The following is an 18,686-nucleotide window of genomic DNA, read 5'->3' on the forward strand; positions in this document are numbered from 1 at the left end:
AGGACGTCCGAGCGGTGAGAGCGGCGGTCATATGCCAATGAGGAGAAGGTATAATCTGAGATGCTATTGGCGGCTTGCGCTCGTGAGCAATGTCAACAGCTTAGTATTGATCTACCCACGGTTTGTAACGTTCAAGTTGTTTACCTGGCGTACAGCTGCACTTGACGGCAACAGCGGTGCGCTAGGGCTTTAAGCACTCATGCCGGCAAGGGTCAAGTATTGCCTGCGGGCGACGTATGAACAATCGGATAACCCCTCTTCTAAGCAGTCTCTCAATAGCATCAGAAGCATGACAACAGGAAAAGTTTGGCAGAGTTTAAATAGGGATTTCTTCTTGATTGGTTCTGACCAATTACCAATCAGTTTTTACCCTTTCAGTAAAAAGGAGGCTTCTGCCTCACATTCCATTGAAAATCGGCTGACGAAGTTACAGAGAGCTCGAGGCGGGGGCTTATTTAAAGAAAATGTTCCAAGTTTTAAGACATTGAGGCAAATGTGAGGTACGATGGAAAAGCTCTCTCGTAACTATTGGTGTGCTTTTAAGTGCAAGAGACTGCTCCAGCTAACACAATTTCACTTTTAGTAAATGTGGTCTGCAATGTGTCATCGTTTTATTGCATCATGGAATGTTTTTGTCACCTCTGCTCGTGCAGAACTGTCACCGAAGCAGAAAGTTGACTTAGAGGTAGTACTTCAACCTCGCAGAGAGGTGGCTTGTTAACTGATCCGTATGTACCAAAACGAACACACGTCACAAAACGTGGTGCATGTATGAACCTTGCATTTAATGGGTTAAAGTGGGTGAGTGCCAACAGCTGTGCGTTGATGCTACGGCTCGTGCTGACGTATTCCAAAAATGAATGATTAAATGATCGTCTTTTTTACTTTGAACAGAGCATGGCTAATAAGAAGGTGAAATTCCTGTGACATGTATATGACGTCATACATTTTTGGGTGACACAAAAGTACGCGGCACGAAACAGTCTGCGTAAGTTTACGTGCGCCCCATTGAAAACAAAAATGAGAAGATTTGAAGTCTTAAAATGGCTCACCTTAAACTGCAGGGAATTATCTTGAACACAGCTACCTCAGTCTCAAGCCACACAGAAATGACTATGTTGGTTTCAAACCACACAGAAATGGCTATGTCAGTCTCAAACCACACAGGAATGGCTATGTCAGTCTCAAGCCACACAGAAATGGCTATGTCAGTTTCAAACCACACCGAAATGGCTATGTCAGTCTCAAACCACACAGAAATGGCTACCTCAGTCTCAAACCACACAGAATTGGCTAGGTCAGTCTCAAACCACAGAGAAATGGCTATTACAGTCTCAAAACAAGTAGAAATTTTCATCTCAGTCTCAAACCACATAGAAATGTGGAGCCGTCCCTCAAAACAGGAGACATGATTGGTGCACCCCTACGAAACAGTTTAGGTAAACGCAGCTTGCATACGAGAGCATGTATTCTGTGCCTAACATCTTTCGGTGTTATAACATTGGATTGCGCCCACTTCATGAGCGGATCCTCTATACGCCATAAGCGGATCCTCTATACGCCATGAGCCGATCCTTTATACGCCATAAGCGGATCCTCTATACGCCATAAGCGGATCCTCTGCACGTCATAAGCAGATCCTCTACACGATCTTTAGCATGTCATGTGACGGTGCTGACTTATCATGGCGCTTGGCGGAAGTGCGGAACGATAGAGTGCTTATAACAGATCCAAAGGGGAATTTAAAAAAGAATTTAGGGACCTGAACTTCCAGCCCAGTGGCTAACGACACTTCAGCAAGTTGGAGTTTTCCATCTTGCTTTTTCACATGCGATCAGTAAATATCAGATCACAACATTAGTATCTCTGCCTCTGTCTCTATCTCTGTTATTGTCTTTGGCCTTGCCTCTTTCCCGAACGTAACAGGCTAACAAGACTTACATCCTGGTTTTGCCCCGATTATAACATCACATGTATTCCGGATATTACATGCATTTCGGGCTTCCTTTTCGGCGGATGACTGCAATTTAAGTTACAGCGGATGGGACCACCAAAATGTGTATTTATTTGTAGTGTATTTTCGATGAGCTTTCTTCCATACTCCATGAATGCATTTTGACTTCGGCGAATGCAGAAGAAAAAAAGTTGCCAGTTGTGTGCTTTTTGTTCAAACATCCTCGGCATGACGCCACGGCTTGAAGTGATGCCATGCATCACAGTATCATTAAGCTGGATTCACCGTCCATATGGCCACGTCCAGGCCCAAAATGCATTGACTGATTGCATTGACTGATTGCATTGACTGATTGCAGCGCACAGAGAGAACGCCTCGTGAAGCGAATTATAGTGTATGGACCCGGAGGAGATTCTGCAACTTCCAACACATTTGACTCAACTTATTTTTAGTCGAGCTGATTGTATTAAACAATCTTCTAATGCTTTAGATATGGTGAGGTTTTTTCAGGAATGTTTTCTGAATTTATGTGGCACCTATCCTTTCTCATTCCCTAACTGATCGTACGTGATTGGTTCATCCATGTCCGATTGCGTGCGTGATCTTAATGAGGACATTGGAAAGTAGTAACCGGCGATGAAATACGATCAAAACAGTACCTAATTAAATGCATTCACAGCCAGCTCTTCTTCAAAATTTTGTTTTGGGGGCTCCTGGCATTGTTCTTCACTCACATCGAAGTAACTTTTTAGGAGCTGGTAATTTCGTTTCACTCATTTGCAACGACGATAGCTAAAGTACAAGTTCCTTGCAACAAATTTCATACAAAGCTTTGTCGTCATACGGGAACATCCCGAGCTTGACATCTTGGCATCTTGACATTATCTCAAAAGAAGCGTGAGGCCCGAGAGCGTTCCACGTCGGGTCGTGACGGCTGCGCCCCGGGGCGTTGCAGGTTTGATCCCGGCAGCCGACTGGGTGGCCGTGATGGAGCGACACTGCTCATCTACCATCCCCTGGCGCACGCTGCGCGAGAAGATTGTGGCGGCGAAGAGCAACGGTCAGATCCCCTACGTGGAGACATTCTCCGAGGCCCCGCGGCCGACCGGCCCACGAGCGAGCACGCAGGTACGGCGGGCGCCGGGCGGAGGTGGACACACATACGGACACACACACAACAGGTAAGGCGGGCGCCGAGCGGAGGTGGATACACACATCAAAGTACAGCAACAACCGAGCAGAGGTGGACACACACACAGCCAGGTATAGCAGGAACCGAACAGAGGTGGACACACACACTCAGGTGCAGCAGGAACCGAGCAGAGGTGGACACACACACTCAGGTACGGCGGGCGCCGAGCGGAGGTGGATACACACATTAAGGTACCGCAACAACCGAGCAGAGGTGGACACACACACAACCAGGTGTAGCAGGAACCGGGCAGAGGGGGACACACACACAATCAGGTACGACAGGCGGCGGGCGGATGTGGACACACACACTCGGGTGCGGCGGGCGTCGAGAGGAGGTGGACACACACACTCAGGTGCGGCGGGCGTCGAGAGGAGGTGGACACACGCACTCAGGTACGGCGGGCGTCGAGAGGAGGTGGACACATACTCAGGTACGGCCAGGTACAGCAGGAACCGAGCAGAGGTGGACGCACAGGCCAGGTACAGCAGGAACCGAGCAGAGGTGGACGCATAGACCAGGTACAGCGGGAACCGAGCAGAGGTGTATACACTCAGGTAGAGCGGTCGCCCGGCAGAGCTGGGCACACTCAGGCACCGCGGGCGTGGAGTAGAGGTTGATGGGTGGCAAAGATCCACCTTTGTCTGAGACGAGACAACGATGGACCCAAATGCTGCGCGATTCTAAAAAAACAGGTATGGTTTTCGTTCGCGCGTGTCATTTCTACGTGCCATGCCATTTTTCAACGTCTTTACCACATGTGTTCGCCGCTCGCAGAAGTTGGGTTGGGCGCGGAGAGGCACTAACGGCGGCTGTATGGGCCGGCCTCTCCGTCGGAAGTGCACTTTGCGAACGGCGAGAAAGACGCGCTTTGTGGGCTCCATCGCGCTGCGCCCGCCTGGCCCGCCTCCAGATCTGCTGGTGCTCGCGACTTCGTCCGCTACGACAGCCAGAGCTGTGGGCCCGTCTTAGCGACAAAGGCTGAATGGTGTGTATGCCACGCTGCAGGGGACAGCTGAAAAGGATGTAAAACTTGCCTTTCACGGAATGTGTGGTTTTTAGCATTTTTGTTTCACTGCCAATTGTGGGAATGTGTGCTACACGACGACTCCATCCCGGGTGCACCTATATGCAATATACATAAGGATGGTCTATTTTTGTTCGTTCCATTGCAGGTGGCTAAGGTTTTTTGCGTGATTGGTTTTATTTTAAGCGCTAACAGCGCTTTTAGATACCTGAAATAGTAATTAGTTGTCTCGCATGTCCTGGAAAATTGTAGATTTAGTGAAACTTGTAGTGACCATATTTTTACCCCAGTGAGATATGTGATCATGTGTCATACTTTCTGAATCCCCACGGAAGACAGCAATGGTTAAATGGTACTTCTCAAGGTAATGTGGCGCTTAGTCTAGAAGTTGCGCCACTTGGAAACTAACTGCATTCGACCTACACACATTTGCCTGATCTGGTGCCAGAGACAAGAATGTCTTCCCTGAAAACGATTAGCAGGTGGCAGGGTATTATCATTGAGGGAGAAGCGTTGGGAATTCATTTAGTAAGGTTTCCTCAAGCGCTGATGACACCGGACCTCCACACTCTCTGTCGTTTACACACTCCGTGCACTGCGAACGCAGGACTGATCCCACCACATTTGCCATCTGGATGGAAATGTGAAATGAAATAGTAAATGATAGTGTCTGTAGTGGGGCATGACTTCGTTATCTTCAGGATTCATCTCTTTTAGGCTGCGGGAAGAGTGGCGGCAGATCTGTGCTGAATTATTAGAAACGCTAGAGCTGAATACTGATTTGATGCGGTAAACATGTGTTGGATACTAAAAATGCCGCTCATTATACTTAATCAAACTGTCCAGCAATGTAACATTCCATAAATTTCCTCTTTTTGCTTGAAAGTTAAGCTATTGCAATGAACTCCTGTTTGTTGCATATGCGGATACGAGAAGCCATGACAGTAAGGGCTCGTGTTTCGAGAATGCAGTGAGGAAGGCTTGAATAGCGATATAGAAGATGAGAAGATTGCTAAAGTGAGCCTCTTGACCGTCAATATGATGGTTTGAATTGTGCTTCTGAAGTGGGTAGTGGTTTGGCTTTCATATATTCATTGCTTGCCTCCGGCTTTGGTTCTTATCTAGTTTTTGAGGTGCGTGATGCAACAGAAGATTGTTGCCATTTCACCAGATTGTTGCAATTTTTACCAGATTATTGACATTTTTAACCAGATTGTTTACATTTTGCACCAGATTGCTGTCACCCCGAGTTACCGTTGTCTCTTGGCAAGGAGTGCTTCGTCGTTTCCACTCATCGTTGTACGGTGCGGGCCATGCTAATCCTACTAAGATTGCATATGTTACTATTGTGTTCTTCTGAGGGCATTCAGTTATCTAATCTCTTCAATAGTATCAGACCACTGGTGTCCTGCAACTTGTCCAGATTTTTCCGGGAATTTCTCTGTGCTTTTACTCATGTCAATGAGCCTCTTCTTGCTCTTGCAGCGAGTACCGCTCTTCCCAGTCATTCCAGGTTTTTCTCCTTAGTATTACAGCCTTTCATTTTTCGCAATGCTATAACTTCTCCGTCTGCTCGAGCTATGTTCCCAACGAATAAACTTCCAATGCTGCTTCGAACGCGACCTTCAATCAGGGAGCTGCTGACAAGATTGTCGAAAACCTCCTGATTGTCATGGAAGGAGCCCCTGAGAGCTTCTCGTGTGCCTGGCGTCCTGCTGCCACCGATCGAGGAAGACGGCTTGCCGATTAAACATGCGGTCATCACTACCCTTAGACACTGGAGTTGCTGCACTCCTTGCGCAAATGCCGAATCGGCAGTGGTCAAGGTCTTTCCACTCCTCGTTGTTATCGGTGGATCCATTAAACGATGTAAACTCATGAGACAATGATCAGTTGTTTTACTTGCTCAACGACCCTCTACAGGCCCCAATCAGCTTAAACAAATTATTTTACTTGAGCTACACGAGCAGAAAACGGATGTCGCGGACGGACGGCATCGGCTCGTGTGCCTAAAGCTGTACGTGGCTTACAGACGCGTTCAGCTTCCTGAACATACTGGGGAGAAACATCTCGCACTACCACGCCCGTCCTATTATTGCTGCAAGGCCTTCCCTCCTTGCTTATCCCAGGACCGTTACTGCGAAGTCCCACTTCCCGTTATTTCCCGAGCACCACTTGGCCTCCTTAGCTGATAGCACCTCCGCCTTCGGGACGGCACGGGATAAACATTGGCCGCTCGCGGCGCGCACAGTCCTGGAAGGAGGAATGTACGAGGGCCACACATCTCAAATACAATCTAAAGGGAATGCTACATATTTGTATGTGGTTTTGAACTGAAAAAGCCATCCTGAAGACCATTCGGTGCAGTTCAAAGCGCTGCCCTTCTGTTCACGGCCCTGCCCTATAGCCATCTAGTTGTAGATTCTGAACTATACGTCCGCGAAAATGTGCAGTATATCCCTTGCAGACTATTTCAATGTGATTCAAGCATGCATGACGCCATTCAAATCCTCCCACCCCATTGGCCACGCAACATCCAAGGTCAAAAAGAATATAATCGTCGAGTCGTTCACATCCGACGTTCGTGAGCACGATTTCCAGACAATATGGACTCCAGCTGACCCCCAATCAATGTTATCCAGACGGTGTCAGCTTCAAACACAAATCACGTTTTGTCTGCACAATACGAGAAGTTAGGCGTGGCTCCTAGTTTTTTTACGGAAATGAGACTTGTAATCGAATAACGTAAGGCAAGCGTCATAACCGAGTATGTAAATACAAGCAAGCATTTTAAACTCACGGATAAGTATGCAAGAACGCCACGGAAGAGGTCAAAACACGAGCATATACCGATATCTGGTTCAACAAAGACCTCCAGCACCGCCACAGCGTCACGGTCACTTCTCGGGAGACTGAAGTACAAGCGAGTGGAACCAGCGTGGCAATTTCGCACCGTTAGCTTGGCCGCACCTCAGCACCATACAAACGTTTTATGACGCAATCAAACAATGATGCATTCAGGAGCATATTTACTAAATAGAGAAATTGCATGGCCTACAGCGGGTTTTTTATTAAAAGGTATAACAATAGTTAAACGTGGGCTTATTTCATCATATCTGGTCCTTACCTTAATGTCTCCAAATCTGGAGCATTCCTTTTCGCAAAATACTCAGCGGACCTTTTAAGGCAACCCATGTCACCTCATCGTTGTTTCTGCAGACAACATTATGGTTTGCGGTGTGACGTCAGATACATGCTGTGCGTGGGTCGAACGCAGGTGAGCTTCTTGTTGAATGAACCCTCTGAATCCCGTGCTTTACTTGAGAAGTACCTGACACGATTTCGTATACCGCGGGCTTTAGAACGTATGATTATATCTCAACTCGGTTAGAAGCTGCTAATTGTTTTCACTAAAACTCAAATTATCAAGGTTACTGCGAGGCAGCCTAACATTTTACCTTTTTGCTGAAATCGCTGCGTCGTTGTGGTGAAGGTGAACAGCTTTTGTCAGCTAAAATGTCTGAAAAAACACACACATATACTTGACAGCAGTATTGGACTATTGCGATGATGCATACGCACACAATATTTACGACGAATTAATGCGCACAAATCAAATTACCCTCATGATCTCTTGGCGCATTTTTGCACACGCGTGTCGGACGCGCGTAAACTGCCCACATACTCGCCTTGCTTTATACCGCATATCTGCGTAAGCCATGCTTTCGCTGAACTACGCTTTTCGATCGCCATCGCCGCTGCACAAAGACTATGCTTGCTCTTCCATCTCCCCTTCATGAAAGTATTAGGACATGAAGACATCAGGCCAACAAAGAGCCACAAGGGCCCATCGATGTTGGCTTACCCCAGGTTCCCCACCCATCCTTGGCACTAATTTCACCACCTGACCGGCCTAAATGTAGCTATAAATGAGATCCTTGGACGGACAAATCTTGCCCAAACGATTTTTAAACGTTGCTAGAAGAGGCTTTCTACAACTTTGTCTGACAGTCAATTTCAATGATCCTCTACTCTTTGACTAAATGACATCTGCCTCTTCATAGTTCCACTCCTGCCTTTTTTCTCATTGCAATGGTTTCTCTAAATCTCGACCTAATTTGCATTGCTCCTGGTAGATCTACTTGGTCCATCTCTTTAATAATATTGAATACCCTATCAGATCCCCTCCAAGTCTACGATATTTCAGTGAACACAAATCCAAGTTCTTAAGCCTATCCTTACATTCTAAGTCGCCAATCCCATTTATCATCCTAGTTGTTTTTCGCTGTGCTCTCCCCAATCTATCTCTATCTTTTTGGGAGCATTGGGTTTAATCCAGTACACAATACTCTAGTTGTGGCCGGGCATAAGCTAAGTACAACTTTTTAACAGCATTTTCCTCTTGTAATGGACATTCCTGTTAATAAGTTCCAGGATCCGAAATATCTTGTTCCCAGCAGTCCCACATTGCTTTAGTGCCTTTAAATCCCTGGAAATTATAAATCTTAAGTACCTTTCTCCTTCGATCTAGTCCAACTCTCGGCCTCCCATTCTATAGCTAATGCCCTAACTGCCAGAACTACCCAAATGCATCACCTTACACTTATCATAATGAAATGACATCTGCCATAAAGAAGCCCAGTTGACCAGTTTCTCTCAGTCAAATTTCACCTAGTCTGCGTTTTACGACACTCTTATCAATTTCTTATGGTCAGAAAGTTGAAGCACCCTGCGTTCTCACCCTCTCTTAATATTATTCACAGAAATAATAAGGAGTAAAATGAACAACACCGACGCCTGTCGAGCCCCACACTCTACCAGCTCCTGCTGAGGTTTAGCATCATTGAGCACTACTTGTTTTCTGTCTTGCAGTCAACCCCCCACCCAGTCAAGAATTTTCTCTCAGTGTCATGCACTTTTCACTGATTTAAGAGCTGCTGTTGTGGCATCTTATAAAATGCCTTATTTAAATATAGATAAACAACATCTTAACTATTGCCTTTATGTACCTGACTATTAACATGATCCACGAGCTCGAGAAGATTTGTCAAAGAGCACCTACCAGCAAAAGGTCCATGCAGCTACAATTTATCAACTGATGCCTTTCTGTGTGCGGCCGAACGCTAGCATTAATGTATTTATCTTAGATCTTGCAATGATCTTCCGATCATGTCAGGCTCTGTTTTAGAGATAAGGAACCCAAACAAATTTGTTTGCTAGTTTGAGGGTGTTGCACACAACACATTTTTGTCTTATTTGTTGATGGTTGGCGATTTTTAACCAATTGCACTTTTCTTGCGCACCTAAATATTTAAAATGATTAAAGCAGACATTTAGACATTAGGAATAGCTTTCACTGCGTCTCTCACTAAATTTAATCATGCATCTTGCGATCGTGACATTTCTTTACTCCTTAAGTATGAACAAAAAAACCTGCAGCGGGATGCTGGAATAGTCCATTGTGCAGCCCCATTCATTTATATGTTGTATCATCGGCGAGTAAGTGTACGATGTAAAAAGCACAGCCCCTATGTGGTCTTTCCAAATGTTCTATCTCGGCTGTTCATCAGTTTAGCAGCCAGATCTTCTAACATCAATCTAAGTCAGTTTTGATAGCGTCGTCCGATCAGTAGTGTTGTCAACAGCTTGCTCCGATGGCAGAATTTCGTCGTTTGACTCATATACAATGCATGGATCGATAATTGTTCAATATCACTTGCTTGCAGAATTGCTAATAACTCATATTTACACCATGATAAATTAGCCTGTTGAAACTGAACATTGCTACTTCCTAGCATACCTCTCACTAGGACTCTGCTCCGATTAGGCCGTACGCCCAGCGACGTGCGAAGCGCGTCACTTGATAAAATGTGAGCGAAAGGGTAAGTTCGTCAGCGATAGCTACGGCAGACTAAATACGGTATCAGCCACCCACTTGGCTCTGCCTGATCCTGTGATAGCATGATCCTGATCGCTGCGGTACATGGAATCCAGTGCGACAAAGGCGCACCTTTGGCGGCCAGTCTGTTCTGTTTGTCCGTCACAGCTTGTCAAGTCGATACTCGACGGCTGCTGAGCCGCTCGCTCCCGGGCCGGCCTCTCGCTCTCAGAGTGCTCCAAGCCCATTGCATCCGACCGCGCGGTAGCTAGCGCGTATCCGACGCCCACGCCTGGTCAAGTGCGCGACGCTCCACTCCAGTGATGCGGTCTTTCTTTTCAGGAGAGCCCGAGCGTCGTGGAGGCGCTCTACCGCAACAGGGACCGGCTAGAGACCATCTTCCGGATTCTGGACAAGGACCACTCTGGTAGAGAAGCGGGCCGCGGGGTCGCGCTCGCGTGGACCTGTCGATCCTTTACAGATCGGAACGGAATAGTCAGCTAGACGAGCAGTGGGCCAGCTGTATTGAAGAATGTTCCCATCTCTGAAGGCAGTTATTTGAAGCATGTGTTGTCATTTGGTGATTCGGCCTATAATCGTCCGTGACAAGCTGGCATGACGGCCGGGGCGACATCGAGTTTCTTAGCACATTTCGCCGGGAGGAGTCTGTCAGGTCAACTGGACAAAGGCTAAACAACCAGCACGCCTACATTGGATGGAAAACTTAAGAGGCTATGTCAGACAGGTGGCCGGGCTGCACGCCCTCTGTCTAAATTGGTTATATATTTATTTTGTGGTTCAGAAGAGACCAACTTTTTCCAACACATACCGCTCGTTTTCGTCTTGTTTTTGTTAGTGGCTCAATGGTTGGGGATTTTTGCCAAATATTCGGAGGCCGACACAAACACTGGGGACTGAGGCCGTTGCAAAGAAAAGCAAGCTTTACACGAGGCTGGGTGTAAATCTGGTAAAGTTGAGCTCATTTCTCGCCGTCCACTAACTCACGAGTCGATTACATATCAACGGGGTGCGCTGCTGCTGCGTTCTGACGGCCGCCTCTAGAGGGAGACGCACTTGGCACAGCTCATGCGGCTCCATGCAAGGTCCCCCTGCGTGTCAGCACGCGCCGCCCTTCCCGATCACGTGTCTCGGTCAGATGGGCAGGTTGCCCATTTCCTGCGTGGAATGAGTTATAAAGTGCAGGTGGGGCCGAGCTCAGTTCCTGCTGGTCGGCCAGGGCAGATAGTTTGCAAGAGAGCGGTATCCTTTTCAAACGTGAACACGGGAATTGTCGCATTGAAAGTAGGTTGAAGCCAATCCAATGGGCCTGTTCAGCACGAGACTGGTGTATCCTGTTGATTGGAATGACAATGCGGCGGCGGTGCTCCGTCCAGATCGGTCGGAGGCCAGCAGTTGTGAAACGATGCAGCTCACTGGTGTGTTGCGGCGGCCCTGGCAACGCTCGGACGTCTGTTCCTTCCAGCCAGGCCAACGTCCGTCATATCGGAAACAGGCGGCCACTTGCTGCAGGCATCCACTGGAAAGGCCGTGTCGCCCCTCGGAAATGATCCTCTGGCGCCGCCGTTGGTGTAACGTCGGCTGCTGCCGTCACAGAATTATGTTCTGCAGCCACAAAGAGGGGGACGATGCGATGGTGTGAGAGGAAGTTGCGTACTATTTCCAGGGATGCAGTCCGAACAGACGACGGCGTTTTGAAGTGTATGAAGACAGGATACCAACATAGTTCAATTGGGGCAATACCGACATCGATTGGCGAGCCCATGCCTGACACAGTGCCCTGTTCGCACGGATGATACAAGATGCACGCCGGACAAAGTGCGCAGCAGGCCAGCGCCTGGCGCTTGCCGCGGCCCACCGACGGCTTTGGATTCCAAATCATCGATGCATGACATCGGAGGCACACATTTTGGAAAACGATACATCATTGGCATCCTGTCAGGCTTTGGAAAAGGGTGTTTTTCTAGTGTGATCTTTAAGCCAGAATGGTTGGGTTCCATTTGTTCTGCAATCCATTGAAAGTTAACTCAGAGAAAACAAGCACAGCTCACGTGCGTGTACAGTTATCACCATTTGCTCGGAACGATCAGCAGGTTAATGTTGATGCAAGCGATAACAATAGTGGATCCCGCCAATAACAAAGTAGCTTTAGTCGTGCTGCTGCAAAAGATATTATGTAATTCGTGTAATACCTCTCACCACTTCCTATAAGTGGTCACTAAGCAGTTCTCCGCCAGTGCTCAGACCTTTGCAGGTACACATTCGCTGGGGCTGGGCACGTTGGATGCTGCATAACCGCAACAGTAGTAGGATCATAAAGGTCCTTAAGCCCATCCATGACCATGCCCTTGAAAAACCTACCAGCGCTACGCTTCTGCTAACTCAAAAAACCGTTTCGTAAAGCACTGGAGTGGGCAGCCTGGTTTCGTGGTAGAATCTCTATGCTATGTGGTGCCGCTATGGTAACAACCTCTACACGGGGCCGCTGTGGGAGCTGCTGGGAATAAACTAGATGCTGAAGTAAAGGTAAGACAAGCGAGGATGAACCTGGGCAATACGAACACTCAAAAGCACGGCAACGAACCGTAGACTGCAAGGAAGCCAGCGGTGGTCTCCACCATGGAACTAGAATCGAATGAAAACCAAGGTAGAAAAAATAGGGAGACACAGGGACATACGAGAAAGAATGGAATTGTAGCCCAGTTGCTGAAGAAGCAAAACTAACCGACCAACTAACTTGAGGCACTTACGCAGAAGAAGACAACAAAGGGTTGCATGGTCTGACCATAAAAAGAGCAGGAAAAAGGGGACAGGCGCCATAGGAAATGCAGATGGCAGCGATGCATTGGCCAAAGTGAAGAGGAAGGAAAAAACGAATACACGAGAATGTGTAGCAAGTTTGATCAGTGGAAGAAACACTGGCCGGATCAAAGCAGCGGCAATGAAAGAGCTTATTTTTTGGCCAAATTGTATCGTTTATTACAGCAAAGAGTGATCAAACTGATGTTGGCTTTAAGAACACGGTCACAAGAAACAAAGCAAAGGTAGTGGACGTAGTGATTCATATTGGGGCGACTATGTGCTGAACCATAGAACAGACCATGTTCTGAAGAGCATAACCAGCGCCGTCAATTACGCGCAGCCCTTGAAAAACATCAAGCGAATCTTCAGTTGTTCGCTTGAAGAGAGAGAGGGCGCTGGCTTTGTTACTTACAAAACAGCAAAAACCGTAGGCAGTGAGCTCAGTCAGCTGTGTGCAGCCCATAGGATAGGACTCATAAATTTACGGCCAAGAACGATGTTTTGCGTTTTGGAGGCCTGACTTCAGGTATCGTATACACTTTGGAAGGCGCCAGAAGTACATCGCAGCAAATTATCAGCCAAGTGGCTGTTTTCTCTTAGATTTGATTTCAAGTTGATCTCTGGCTCCCATCATTTTCATAAGAACAAAGCACACGGCTCGAAGTATCCCAGAAATATAAATTTTCTTACGGCGACTTTGCACGATCACTAAGCAATCTGAACTTAGCTTAGGTTGTACAAGTATAAGGTAGACATGGAAATTATCACAGAAACCCATGTAGGCAAGACCGCCGACGATAACCAAATCTTTCAAGCCAGACGTAAAACATTACGAGGAGACAGAAATTTACTGGCTGTCAACAAAATTAAGGGTGGAGTAGTCGCCATACACATAACAAATAGCTTTCCATACACAGAGCCCAAAATTAAAGTTCCGGATAAGCTGGAAGTTTGCTGGGGCGTCATTCGACGTTTGCAGCCCGCAGCATCATAATAGCTGGGGTCTTCCTGCTGGTGCATCGATCTGTCGCCGACAATGTTACCTGACCAGTTTCAAGAGTTACTTGATCATCTTCAATCCTCAAGACTAAGAGGGAGGACTGTCTTGATAGGGAACTTGAACAAAGCATTTGAGGTAGAATTGTTGGCTCGTCAACTGTATCTCTTGCAATGATCTACGAAACTCACGAGAGGTTCAGCCGCACTGGACAAGATGTTGACTGATTTTAATTATCCAAGTGCACTACTAAACCCATCACCCATTGGTGTGGTGGACCACAAAACTGTAGTATGATTGACTGCGACACAAGTCGGGAAATTTCAAGGTTATTGCTCTGTACAGCCCTTTGAAGGATTCATTCATCATAAGTTTTGACAGATGGATTTGCTGCCAAGCCTGGCAGCAAATCTCTTTCTTATTTTGATTCTCCAAATGCACCACTAAACCTATCGCCCTTTGGCGTGACGGACCACAAAACTGTGGTATGGTTGCCTGCAACACAAACCAAAAAATGTCAAGGTTGTTGCTTTGTACGGCCTTTTGGAGGATTTATTTATTATAAGTTTTGGCGGATGGATTTTGTGCCAGGATTGACAGCAAATCTCTTTTTTTTCTCTCTCTCTCTCTCTCTCTCTCTCTCTCTCTCTCTCTCTCTCTCTCTCTCTCTCTCTCTCTCTCTCTCTCTCTCTCTCTCTCTCTCTCTCTCTCTCTCTCTCTCTCTCTCTCTCTCTCTCTCTCTCTCTCTCTCTCTCTCTCTCTCTCTCTCTCTCTCTCTCTCTCTCTCTCTCTCTCTCTCTCTCTCTCTCTCTCCTCTCTCTCTCTCTCTCTCTCTCTCTCTCTCTCTCTCTCTCTCTCTCTCTCTCTCTCTCTCTCTCTCTCTCTCTCTCTCTCTCTCTCTCCTCTTTCTACCTCCCGCTCTCCCCCCTCTCTCTCTCTTTTTCTCTCTCTTTTGTCTCTCTTTCTCTCTTCTCTCTCATCATTTCATCTGCCGCAGCAGGGGTGCCCTTGAATGAATTGACGCATTTGACGTACGGAATAGTTCTTAATGTCTTTCAGAACGGGTTCCGCCACTCGACGGCCTGTCTCCTTTGTCGTTCGACTGGGACTTTATCTTCTCAAACGATGATGTTCTCACTGGATAAATTGACATCATGTTGACCCTTGACCAGGTGTTACTGGTCCGGCATTACTCCGCTCACTGAACGAGTTGATTCTGCTGGGCCGTGACTAGCTTCTATCTGATATTTTTCCCACCGGGTAGTTAACCCAGTTGATTCATGGCCAGCTTTTGTCTGTTCCGGCAGGGCTCCTCTCACTGGATAGTTGACCCCGTTAATTCCTGACCGGTTTCCGTCTCCGGCAGGGTTCCTCTCATTGGACGAGTTCGCCGACGCCTGCTCCCTCCTACGGAACTACCTGTGCGAGCCGATCCCATACGACGAGATGGTCAACATGGCCAGAAGCATGGACATCAATAAGGACGGCTTCATCGACTTCAACGAGTTCCTGGAGACCTTTCGGCTGGTTGACATGGAGGGGAGTTATGCCGTGGAGGACGCGTGACATTGAAAGCCGACAACATCTGCCCGATATCGGTTGGTGGACCCGTGCAATATGTGCCGTCACATCAAGAGGAACCAAACCGAGATCTCTTGAATGCGTTATGCCGAAAAGCGCGCCGTATATCTACATAAATATACCACGTGCCGGTCCAACGTGCTGGTTACACGTGAGATGTATCGGTCTTGTCGAAGGTGAGAAGCTTCCTGAATGTGAGGAGTGCTGCTGATTGCTTTTATTCAGCAAATAATGCCGTTCCTCTTGGCCTCGGTCTGAATGAACTGTATTTTCTTATCAGCTCCCACTACGCCCGAAGCAGAGTCAGGCAGGATTGAGTGATCTATCGCCATCAACATTGCTGTGACCTGGGTGGCAACTTCGTACTGCGAGTATGTATTGCTTTGTGATGACTTGCCAAAGCGCGCAGTTGTTTGCTATTGTCGGTAGCCCATTGGATGGATTGAGGGTGACAAAGAATGACCGGAACGTTAGGATTGAGGGTGGAAGTTTTTGTTAGTACATCTAGCGTCTTGATATCCATGCGTTTACGGTCCCCGTACCTGCTTACCCGTGCTGTACACTTGTAGGGCGTCGTACACTCTGACCAATGTGTGACATGCATACGACAGACTTCGCGTTCTAGGAACCGCGTTCAAGGTTCCTGCCTCCGACAGCCAACTGGTGCCAGGTTCAGAAAACCAGGCTGACACAGGGCCGGCCATGCTGCGGAATTGTTTGCCATTGCACCATGACAAATGAACCCATCCTCAAGAAAGCACCGCCGGATTTTAAGAAGTGTCGTCAGCGAAACTGAGATGAAACGGGCTTAACCAGCATTCTGACAGCGAAAGCATGCCTGCAAAACATTCGGAATACGTCTTCTATCCATCTAAATAAGCGCGCTCGTTCAAAGTTTTGCAGCATTTTGACATCAGTTGTTTTGTTTTTGATCATTTCTACTCTAGAGTAAAACCTGTTGGAAGAATCTTTTGTTATCACTGCGTCCTATGTGTCGTCAGAGTGATGTCAATCCGGTACAAAGATCGGCCGAATTTTTGCAGGCCCTTTTCTTGTGTTTCGTCGCATTGCTTTTCGCACCCTTGACCACAGGTAACTGTGACAAAAAACCATGTATGTATTTTGCTAACTGTTCCTGACCTCTGGGAGCAAGAGGTAGAACTTCCAGCTATTAGTATGCATTAAATCATGAACATTCCGTGCATTTTTTCAGAATGTTGCGAACTCTGACGCTGTATTTCGTGCAGAAAGCTACAGGAGGGGAAATAGCCAATGTTAAAAGGGTTTACTTCGTCGACAGCACGGCCTGAAGTCACGCTGGATCAATGTGAAAATCATAGCATGCTCTCTTGTGAATATCTAACTTGGCGTACGGGTGATGTTGCTGTTCAATGGCAATGGTGTGAGGCATTTGATATGTGGTTTTTAATCATTCATCCGTGAATGAGATGCAATATATGCGTAATTAGGCCAAATAATCAGAAGCCATACTAGTTAAATTAAAATCCACCAATTGCCGGAACTGTGTGAAAGGAAAGCTGCAAAAGCGATGGCTTGCGTGTTTCATTAGCTTCCACATGTGTGGTTACCACGCGTTGAGAATGTTTCACGTTTTCCATCCTGTTGATGTCATCCTTGGATGCTTTGCCTTGTGCCTGCGGTCCGCCTGCGGTGGACGACGCTCCACGCCCAACTGCTGTTGATGTTAATACACTTGATTGTGCGTGTTGAACCATGCATGTCATGGAATACTACGCCGCAAGGTCCCTTTATTCGGCACATGAAAATGTTTTGCGCCGTCCCGCTTAATCTTGATAACAGTCGATGGTAAATCATCACGCGCCCGGGTGGCCGGTTGAATATCCTCTGCTCGGGTGGGGTTCAATTTGACCCCCCCCCCCCCCCCGAGAACTCAGGAACCAAGAAAGCTAAAAACACCAAATTCACAGGGTGTATTTCTCTGTACGCAACCTCACTCAGGTCGAAGTTTGAGGTCCCTAGGTCATGACCTTTGGGCCAAAAAAGGTAAAACAAGGTCAAATTCCAGATTAGTCGCCAAAGGGTCCCTAGCTCTAGAACCTAGATAACTGTCGTAAGCAAAGGGCCAAATGCTCATTAAAGGCCACTGACCTTGTTTGACCTTTTGAAAGTCATAGTGACCTAAATTATACGAGGCTGGTTTGAGTTTGGCAATTGAATAAGTGACAAAGATTACGCTAGGCAGTATGTTCCTATAAACAAAATGTTGGCCTGGCTCAGTTTAGATCAGTGACCTATTCTGACCTTTAAAAAGTCCATGGAAGGTGCATAATGCGGCTCTTATTATCAACCAATTCGAAATGGGTGTCAGAATCTAGCCCATATAACAATCCCTAGAGTAATCAAGCACGTTGGTTTTGACCTTAGTCTGACCTTCATACCTGATCCTATATCAATTGCATTTTTTGCATTCAAATTTGGTGTTGCGTAAGAAAGTATCGCAGATATGTATGGCTCCGTCTAACACCCCGTTGTTGGATCAGAATGCACGATTCCCTGGACAACGACTTCGCTGAATCCATACCTTGACTTTGACCCGCTATAGGTCAGTGACCTCGCAAGGTACATCTCAATTTTTGATGCGAGACGATTTGCTATTCAGTTGCCTACAGCTATGCAAAATTTGGTGCGCTTATGCCGCTGATCGGAAACCATTCCGGAAAAAACCCTTGGGGGTAAATTTGACCCTACCCGAGCGCGCGTTATATCTAAATTGGCAGGACTTTTGTGGACAAAAGCAAACAAGCGCTCGCGTGGGGGTCAGTCTGGACCACCCATCGGGGGTCTTTCCAGGATAACTTCCGAACGATGGGAGGAAGTCGCACCAAACATTGCATAGTTGTGGGCGTAGCGGCATGTTAAACAGAGGATCTTTTAATATTTTTTAATTCGATGCAATTTGCAAGGTCGCTGACCAATACCATGTCAGGGTCAGGACATGGTTGTAAGAGAAAACAGCCCCGAGAAAATCGCTCAATCCGATGCGACAACGGGGTGCCAGACGAAATATGACAGCTTTAGAATGTTACAAGACAATTTACACATTGGATTATCACATTTTTAGGATCACGACAAATTCCATCTACTTTGGGTCAGATCTGGAGGTCAGGTCAAGCTCCCTACCAAACTGGTCTGTTATTGGAAACTTGTTTATGACGTAGTTTTTACACTCACCTAGAATTCCTTGATCAATTGAGC

The 18,686-nt window shown here is 47.0% G+C and overlaps 1 protein-coding gene across 1 annotated transcript; it reads left to right on the plus strand.

Moving 5' to 3' along the window:
• The first annotated feature begins 2,931 nt into the window (after positions 1 to 2,931).
• LOC119108661 (serine/threonine-protein phosphatase with EF-hands 2) lies at positions 2,932 to 17,155 on the plus strand. The gene is made up of 3 exons (XM_037232281.1): positions 2,932 to 3,082; positions 10,394 to 10,478; positions 15,235 to 17,155. The coding sequence occupies exons 1-3, from the start codon at positions 2,942 to 2,944 to the stop codon at positions 15,432 to 15,434; spliced, it is 426 nt and encodes a 141-aa protein (XP_037088176.1). The 5' UTR covers positions 2,932 to 2,941; the 3' UTR covers positions 15,435 to 17,155.
• The last annotated feature ends 1,531 nt before the right edge of the window (positions 17,156 to 18,686 follow it).

Source organism: Pollicipes pollicipes, unplaced genomic scaffold, assembly GCF_011947565.3.
Source record: "Pollicipes pollicipes isolate AB1234 unplaced genomic scaffold, Ppol_2.1 Scaffold_6686;HRSCAF=7923_pilon_pilon_pilon, whole genome shotgun sequence".
Lineage (NCBI taxonomy): Eukaryota > Metazoa > Arthropoda > Thecostraca > Pollicipedomorpha > Pollicipedidae > Pollicipes > Pollicipes pollicipes.